The 9,930-nt window shown below is 31.0% G+C and overlaps 1 protein-coding gene across 2 annotated transcripts in view; it reads right to left on the minus strand.

The window, feature by feature from the left end:
* Nucleotides 1-185: 185 nt before the first annotated feature.
* Nucleotides 186-9,930, minus strand: part of LOC106786693 (neurocalcin homolog) — a 28,527-nt gene continuing 18,782 nt past the window's right edge. For both annotated transcript variants that reach the window (XM_014748352.1, XM_014748353.1), the window contains exons 2-5: nucleotides 1,771-1,958; nucleotides 1,551-1,669; nucleotides 1,243-1,431; nucleotides 186-871 (exon numbers count right to left, since the gene is read on the minus strand). In XM_014748352.1, coding sequence (XP_014603838.1) covers nucleotides 671-871; nucleotides 1,243-1,431; nucleotides 1,551-1,669; nucleotides 1,771-1,840 — 579 coding nt within the window. In that variant the 5' untranslated portion in view covers nucleotides 1,841-1,958 and the 3' untranslated portion in view covers nucleotides 186-670. The remainder of the gene's footprint in view (nucleotides 872-1,242; nucleotides 1,432-1,550; nucleotides 1,670-1,770; nucleotides 1,959-9,930) is intronic.

A 9,930-nucleotide genomic window follows, 5' to 3' on the forward strand; every position in this document is an offset into this window, starting at 1 on the left:
CTCTCTCTCTCTCTCTCTCTCTCTCTCTCTCTCTCTTTCTCTTTCTCTCTTTTTATTTCTCCAGTCAACAAGAGGCGTTCGCGAACATAGAAGACGATGCGAGGGAGCGAATCTACCAGAACGAACTTGTGGGTCTTTAAACCTCGTGAAAATCATTGTATGCTCCTCTTTTTATTTGATCTCTGTTTTTTTTTCTTTTTTTTTCTCTGTGTGTCCACATATGTAGTATGTATAATTGAAGTCTCTTCTTGCAGAGTTTTGAATGCTCGCCACATGTTTGTGGTTGTTGTTGGTATAATAGTTGTGGTGATTGTGATATACTGGTGGTGGTTGTAACGGGATAATTGTATGCATACGTAAATGACGTTAATAACGTTTAACGATATCAAGTTTAAATAAACTTCTATCATTTCTTTCTTTTTCTATTTTTTTCTTTTTTTTCCTCTTTTCTTTATCATTCTAGTTTCGTTATTTCTCGTAATCGTCAGTGTATCGATATATGGTTGTAGGTGTAAAGGAGGACTGTGTCTCTGTGTGTGTTCGTTTTGACAGCTTCCTCTATTCCTATGACTCCCTTCTATGATTGCATCGCCTCTAACCGGGCTATGATTGGGCCGGGCCCCGATTCGTATTTACAGATGGCATTTGAAACGCACACGGACCCAGGGTCTCACTGAGCTTGTGCACTAGGATCGCACTGCAACAGTCGCACGATCGAGGGATCACTCTTAGCACCTTCGATAAATTCATCGAGTGACAATTTGCCGTCCTTATTCTTGTCCATTTGACGAAAGATTTTGTCGGTTCTCTTCTCCGGGGTGGACTCGTCCTCTGGCATTTTCATCACGGACCCTACCATCTTGTATATTGCCTGGAAGGAGGTAATTATTAGATATTTTGTTGTTCTCTCTTTTTCTCTCTCCCTCCATCCCTTTTTTTTTCTGCAATTTTGATATTCTCACCCTTACGATATTCATGGTAATAAAAGCGAGCTTACCTTCTAGTCACAAACGGATGTATTCTTTAAAGGTATAAAATAATTGGAAATAATAATTATGCGAATCGATAAACGAAATGTTGGAGAAAGTTTGTCCACTTTAAGCTATAACAATCGACCCGCTTTTAAATGGATAAATATAAGTAGGCATAGAACAGCATAGCATATAATAGTATATATCTTTACATTTGCATTCCTGTTATCGATCAACTCGATGAGAGATAATTAATGTCGTGATTACTTACCGTCACGATCTCAAGCATCTCTTGTCGGGAGATATATCCGTTACCGTCGAGGTCGTACATACTGAAGGCCCACTTCAATTTCTGTTCCAATTTTCCTCGGGACGTCACGCTTAGGGCGCAGAGAAATTCTCGAAAATCGATCGTACCGTCGCCATTTGCATCGAACGTTCTAAACACGTGCTCTGCAAACTTTAACAAATCATTTGCATAATAATTAACTTTCAAATGCTTATAGCTACAAGATTTATTACGATAACATCGTCTCGCATTATTAAACGATTCTTATTATTGTGAAAAAGAAAACTTACTTTTGAGGCATCACCGTAAGGAAAAAAGTTTCCATAAATTTTTTTAAATTCTTCCACGCTTAAATGTCCACTCGGACAATCTTTCAAAAATCCTTTGTACCATTCTTGAATTTCGGCATCTGCAAACAAAAAATATCAAACATTTTCAATATTATATTAGACATTATTTGTGTATTTTATATTTGTACAAAAATAATTAACATATCATAAAAATATATACCTGAAAATTCTGTATTTTGTTTAAGATCTTCTAACACTTCGGGCTTTAATTTGCTATTTTGTTTCCCCATCGCTATTCAAAACGTCTGTCGAGACCCAATTACAAAGGACAATTTAAGATCTAACTAAGCCTACTATTCTACGAATGCCTTTAAGCACAAGAAAATTTGTGCCGTGCAGCAGACGTACCTGTAAAAAAGAAGATACGATATTATATCACAATGATATTACTGTTACATTATTTTGTTCTCTTTATTATTATTATATTATTATTATTATTATTATTATTATTATTATAATTTAATTTTTTGGTTTATTACGTAATTCCTCTCTCACGGTCATTACAGAAGGTTTAAACGAACAAAATTCAATAAATGCAGGGTTGCCGAGAAGGATATTGTCGGCGTACACTTCGTGCCATGTTTCACAACAGTACATAGAGTACATCCATAATAATCATGCATGACAATTACAAATGACCGTTTAGGTTAATATCTAAATACAGATTTAATATACGTTATATGCATGTATATTCATTACAGTGACAACATATTATTATTATTATTATTATTATTAATATTATTTTTATTAATCATTTTTTTTGACTCCCGAAGAGCTAAAACATTCCCTAGCGATTAGGAAAAATTTTAGCTTTTAAAATTGACTGAATCCTTACCGAACGACGTTATTTTTCTATTTTTTTTTCTCTCTTGTTTTTTTTTATCGATAATAAACTTTCTTTCACGCTACTTACATTTTAAGCATGACGTGTTATTACATTTTTTTTCTTTTTTCTTTTTTTTTTTTTAAACTTATAATAAGAAACAATACAAAGCGACTCGTGTTCGCGCTCTCGTTTAAAAAGAAAATCTTCCTTTTTTTTCTTTTAAAAAATATTACAAAATAATTCAGTACATTTATTTATTCGTAGAATAATTATCATATCTTATATAACCGATAAATCTATGTAAGCGTATTAACGTTGAATTTTCTTTTCTTTTTTCTCTGTCTTTTCGTTAAGATATATCTTTCTAAAAAACACACACAAGATAAATAGACACGAAGTGGAGCCATTTTTGGAGATTATTTTTATGTCAAAAATTGTCTATTACTTCAAGCAATTTCTCGACCATTCCGTAAATATTTTCCAATTGCGATCTTCGTTTATACAAAATTTGATTGACAATAAAAATATCAAAAAAAAAAGAAAATAAAAAACATGAAATAGGAGCGAACGAGAAAAGGCAGAAATAAAAGAATTGTATGATCGGTTATCGAATTCGAGTTGTTGTTTGTTGATAATTAAATTAATTGAAAAAAAGGATGCGAGAAAAATGAAATGAATTATAATCGGTTATTTCTCGTGAATGATATAGATAGTTTCCACGATTGATAGATGTGCATTATTAGTCTATTTATTGGCCTGCACAGCCGCGTTGTCCGATGTCCTTAAACAAATTTCATAAGCTGTCCTCGTCGCGTGGATATCATTATAATCGTTTATTACTGTTGTTTAATAACGAAGAACCAATAGTTCAGTGTTCATTTCGATGTTCGTACGATCCCTTAAATTTCTGTTTTAAATATAATCCTCTTTCGCCACCGATATTTTCATATATAAATGACACAATATGTATATGTGTGGATGTGTGTGTGTGTGTGTGGGTAATCGCTGCTAATAATTATAATTATAATATAATGCATTTGTTTATATATGTTATTCGTGATAATATAATAATTTTCTTTTTTCTTTCTTTTTTTTTCGGCAAATGATATCTACGCGCGCACACACATACGCACAAGCATTCAGGCATACGCACACATTCTCCTAACGATACGCGCAAGTAATCTCATTTAATTGATTTTATATATATGTATGCATGTGTGTAATATATACATATATATATACCGTTACAAGTTTTATTCAATCGACCAACAAATATACAATTAATCTAACATTTGTGCGCGTGCGGGTTTCATCGTACAAAATTAATTAATTGCGAGTCTGTCCCGAGCTAGGCATATTATTTAATTACACGCACGCATATACGTATAATCCAGGCTTATTACGTATACGTACTATTCTCATCATCGTAACACGATGTTAGCTTTGCCGAATATTCTAAGTAAGATTTACTTCCGCATATTTCCATTGCATTACAATCCATTTTATAATCTATCGAACGACTTAACAAACCGTTCTGATTTCTTTCTCGTAGAAGAGAGATTATATCTTTTTTTCCCCCTTTCTCTCTCTTTTTTTTGTTTAAGGGACAGAGACAACGATACGAGTGACATTTTTTGAAAAAGAAAAAACAATAAAAAGAAAGGGGTTTTTTGTTAATTATTATTTTTATATTACCTCTTTTTTTACCAATTAATTTATATAAAAAATTATTGCCCAACTTAATTGCATCACTCTGCCCCACGCATTGAAATCACGCGTGTTACTCTGCCCCACGCGTTAAAGTCATGTGTATCCCGTAATTAAATATTATCGATCTTCGAAGATGTAATTGTTACATATTTCACAAATGCACGCATCTTTAGTTGTTTTTCATGGAGTCCCATATAATATACTTATCGAATGGATAAAAGTATTAAGATTTAAACCCTTAAGAATGATACTTGGTATCGATAACTTTGAAAAAGACACGAATAGAGAGTAGTGAAAAGCGATTCGACTTAAGTTTTAAGGTTTTCACATTGTATCCTATAGGTTTTGATGAATGAAATTAATCATCAAATGTTAGAAGAGAAATTTAATAATAGGCGATATTTAAAAAAATATGTTTCTTTGTCTTTTTTTTGTTTTTCTTTCTTTCTATTCAATTAACATGATATTATTCTCCCCGCATTTTTTACTTTCATGCTTATACTAATTAAAACACATTTTTTTCTGATCATAAAAACGAACGACAAAAAGAAGAAACAAAAATTGAACTTTCGTTGTTCCTCCCTGTTTTGTTCAGGATTATTATTATTATTATTATTATTATTATTATTATTATCATTATTATTATTATTATTATTATTAATACCATTATTATTATTATGATTATTATTATTATTATTATTATTATATTGTTTTTTCTCTTCTTCTTCTGTTAAAAGGCAGCATGATTTTTCTTAGGCTTATTATACTTAGGTTTAGGCTTTGTACATGGACGAGTATGTTCAGGTTACTGTATTATATTTGTCGTTAAGAACGACTAATTCATTTACGATAAGTATATTTTCTTCATCTTCTTTATCATTATTTTTCTTTTTCTTTTTTTTTCAAGGAAATGAATTTTTATATTTCAGTTTACAATAAGTTTTGACGTACGTTAGACGAATCGCTTGAAATGAGAAATAAATAAACGATAGATAGATAGATAGATAGATAGATAGATAGATAGATAGATAGATAGACAGACAGACAGACAGACAGATAAATAGACAGATAGAAAGATAGATAGACAAATAGATGATAGATAGTTTGATCCCCATTTGTGCCAGTTTCAAAGCAATATTTAAAAGAGTTGTTGTTTTAAGGTCCTCAATTTTACATTTTCGTTCGTCAAAATATTAATTTATTCCCTTTTCTTTTCTTTTCTTTTAAACAAATTTTGTTTATCTTCGTTTATCTTCATCGTCGTGCGTGTATACACTTCACGAGACAGATTTCAAATAAATACATCATCTTTTTGGTTGTTGGTTGGTTGTATTGTTAATTTTATGTAAACGTTTTCGCCGTTCAGCAACAGAATTAATTCTGAATTGACTTTTCACGATCGCTATTGTCATTAATTTGGCTGATTCGCCGAAGAAAGATCATACGAGAATAATGATATCGACATTTTATTGATTAAATTATGCGTGTGTATACGTGCGCACTTAAACGCACTTCTTGTTTTATTCCAAGCTTTACAAAATGTTCTTTTTGTTATGCGAAATTTGATAGTAAATCGTGAAATATATAGAAGAATATAGAATATAGAATGTAGAAAGGTGTTGTTCGTAATAATATTGCTTGTTTATTATACACAGGATGTCCCAAAGCAATTGACCCATTAAAATTCATATGTGCGTGATTTGAAGGAAAAATAAAATATTAGGGCAATTTGAAAAACTCGCTGCTTTCATTTTTCATTTTCTTTTTCACTCGAAGAATGAAATTTCATCAGTACCGAAACGGGTGAGTTTTTCCAATTGTCCTCATATATATGCGTGTACAGAATGTTTCTATCTTTTCATTGTTTTTATCAGATGGTTATTATAAACAATAGACAATTGGTTCGATCGCGATCCGTCAAATCAGTTGATCGATGAAAACGTCGTTCGTCTACGAGTATCTTTTAGAAAAAAGAAAAAAGAGAAAAAAAAACAACTTAACCCCCGTACCCGCGTACATATCGTATCACCAAATTCGTGCGTTGATTTACAAAAAATAAAAAAAAAATAATAAAAATATAGTAAGAAAATATATCTTCTCAAAAAGTCAGCTTCTATTCATAAGGAAGTTTTTTTTTTATAAAAATCAATGCATAAAATAAATAAATAAATAATGCGTAAACATTGTTTGCACGCAGTATAAAGCGTAGTTACGTATTCGTTTGAAAAGAAAAACATTCTGCATATCGATAGCTAGATCTTGTTGAACGAGACAAAAGTTTACACAGTCGTATTATTTATTTCTGCCTAGAAGGAGCACCTGATAGAAGCAATCATTTGTAACCGAGTATTCTGCTTCTTCTCACAAATGATCTATTCTGTTGTGTTCTTGTTGTTTTTTATCATAATTATTATTAGCTCGCACATCCATTGTATATTTAATACCAAAGTAAATGGTCGCTGTGATATACGAGTATATAAAAGATAATCGACGTGAGTACAAAATCGATTCGCTTTTTATCGATTAATAAATGAGAAAAAAATATGTTCTCCTTCATTTTGCATATATTGGTCATGACTAAACCGAATTATCCACGTAAAATTATTTAAGTATAACAATAACAATGACACAATAACAATAGTAATAATAATAATAAAAATAAAATTAATAATAATAATAATAATAATAATAATAATAATAATAATGATGATGATGATGATAATGATAATTATAATAATAATTAGGCTATTTACTCTACGTAAGCCGATAATAAATTTTTGTAATAATATTGTTTTTTTTTGTCTACGTCATTATTTCGAGAAAATAATTAGAAGAAGAGATATGGAAAGAGCAACTTTCGTCGTAAAGAATTTACTTCTTTCTCTTTCCCTTTTTGTTATTTTTTTTCTCCCCTATTCTTAATAATATTACTTATGAATAATCATTTCTACACAGTCTAAAGATGTGATTGTTAAACATATGAATTAAGTAAACGACGGAAGGCTACTGCAGACGTAGACCGATTATTTTGCTAGATACGACATTGCGACATATTATTGCTCGAATAATTAAAAAACAAATTTACACGAGTTTAATTGATACACTATATATGACTGGCTAATTAAATTCCTTAATAATTGAATGAACACCAAGATATATATTGCCCAAGATACGTGTGTCCGTGTGTGTATATATATATGTATACAAATTATCAAACAAATGATTGTTGTAAAAGTGATTAATTAAATATTACACATATCTATTATCCTTTGTTAAAAACTTATTCCCTCGAAACTTATACATATTAGAATTATTCTAATGGAATATATCAAATTAAGCGTACAATTAGCTATGTTATCGTTAAACGATGCGTTTAAAAAATAAAAAAATGTGTCTCAATATGAATAATATCCGTGAGGAAGGTACATCGTTAGAGAATCTTATCAGCGACTCGTTATATTGAGTATGTTAGTGTTCATTATCGTTCCCCTCTTTCTCTTTTTCTCTCTCTCTTTCCTTTTCTTTTCTTCTTGAACATTTGAAAAAGTATACATATACTGGTGAGAGATTGATTCGATCTTAAAGCAGTGTTACACATCTTGATAATAAAGAAAAAACGTTGAAGGTACTTATAGATGGAGGACCATCTTAACAATTTGGTATCTAACGTTTAAGCTGGAATTGAATTTCATCGTTCCAGCGGATGTCTGTGTGTGTGTGTGTGTTAAGCGGAGTATTCATTTAATCGATATCCTTAAAATTCCTAAGTAATTAATTAGTATATGCTCGGTATCTCACAACTATTCCGAACGCGATTGTAATATTAACTTTTTACAAGAGTAGGATCATAAGTAGAAATAGATTTCCAGATGTATCTCTCTCGTATTATAAAAAAAAAAAAAATGAAAAAGAAAAAAAAAGATACAAAAAAAAGTTATCATTACATTCTTAAAAAGAGTTATAATAATTAACGAATACATTATGGACAAATATTTCTCATTTTGATTATCCCCTGTTAGCCGATAAGAACGATCAAATCAATATTGGGACATCCTATAAAGAATAAAATATAGATTAGTATTGCTCCGCAGTTACATTCCCGAGATTGACACAGATTTAAAAATGCGAGTGAAAGAAGAAGAATAACAGCGAGATAGCGAGAGTGAGAGAGAGGGAGTGAGGGAGACAGGGAGAGAGAGGAAGTGAAAAAGAGAGAAAGAGAGAAAAATAGAAAGAGATAGATAGAGACAAGCAAAATAGTATAATAATAGAACAGATTAAGGAAAGCGAGATAGGTCTCTTTTTCTTGTTAGATAAAGTCGATTTAATCACGTAATTAGCGTTACGGCATTTAATCAATTGCAAGAATTAATTATATCACTTAATTAAAGTGTAATCAACAACGACATTCGTTAACTATGACATAGTCATCGATATCGAACGGACTCGTCCGGTTATATTCTTACTAACTAACTAACGAAAATTTGGTGTAATAGTTTAGAAGAAAGCCTTTTATTTAATATTTTATTTTTTTTTTCTTATTTAAACGTTCAATGTGTACTACTATCTTTCTCTCTTTCTCTTCTCTCTCTCCCCTTACATCAAATCATAGTTTTATCTTGTAAAGGTTTGAATTTCAGAATGATAACTAACACGGAGATTATATAGGTGGCTTTCTATTAAGTATAATGCACTTTAGGTTCGTTCTCTTTAAGCTTTTTACATAATTCGTTTTAAAGGACTCTCTCCTCTCTCTCTCTCTCTCTCTCTCTCTTTCTTTTTCTCTCTTTTTCTTTCTCTCTTTTTCTCTCTCTCTCTCTCTCGCTCTCTCTGCCCTTCTCTTTCACTTTCAAAGAGGAAACTTATTAATTCGATTGTCAATGCTGCACTTTCTATTACGAGAAGAAGAATCACGATGTCTCGTTCTGCAATATCCTTCTGTCAGTCGTCAAAAAGTTGTGTTGTATTGTGCTAGAAGAGCAAAGCGAACATTTTAATGTGTGTGTGTGTTGTCTGTTTGTTATGTATGTGTAGTTTTTCTTTCTTTCGTTATCTTTTATTTATTTTTTATATATATATTTTTGTTTACCCGTGAGCAATATAGAAGAAGAGAAGGTGCTGTCACGTGTAAATCGATGACAGTGTATGTACGTTTGTGTATGTGCAAATACTTCTAATTCGTTTAAAGTTTTGTATATTGGATTTTATATATTTCTTTTTTTTTCTTTTTTTTCCTTCTTTTTTTATTTAAATCGACATTAAATTCGCGAGAGAACGTGGATCCAGAACGACAGGAGAACAGATAACATAACGGGGTTTGCCCGCTTGATTTTCTTCTCCTCTCTCTTTCTCTCTTTTCCTCCTCTCCTCTTTTATTTGTAATATTTTTAAATTCTTGTTTATATTCTTCTTTCTTTTGGACCAGTTCACCAAATATTTGTCACTCTTCGACAAATACGTTTTCATTATGCTCGCCAATATACAAAAATTTCTTTTTTTATTCTTTTTTTTTCCCCCTTCTTTAACACGTTACGCGCCGCGATTAACTACCGATGACCAATACATCTACACTCTGTAGTGATTTTTGTCTGGAGCTGTTTTTTATTTTTTTTATTTATGGTCACCGGTGACCGGCAGTAACGCAGGAACACTACGCGTAATATTGTTTTCCGGCGTAACGGGATTAAAGTCGTATTAGATATTTGTTGTTACGGCGCTAAACGTGTAAAAAATATATAAATATATATACACATATATATATTTATATATTTATATACATACATT

The sequence above is a fragment of the Polistes canadensis genome, unplaced genomic scaffold (assembly GCF_001313835.1).
Source record: "Polistes canadensis isolate GaletaPanama2010 unplaced genomic scaffold, ASM131383v1 scaffold_80, whole genome shotgun sequence".
Lineage (NCBI taxonomy): Eukaryota > Metazoa > Arthropoda > Insecta > Hymenoptera > Vespidae > Polistes > Polistes canadensis.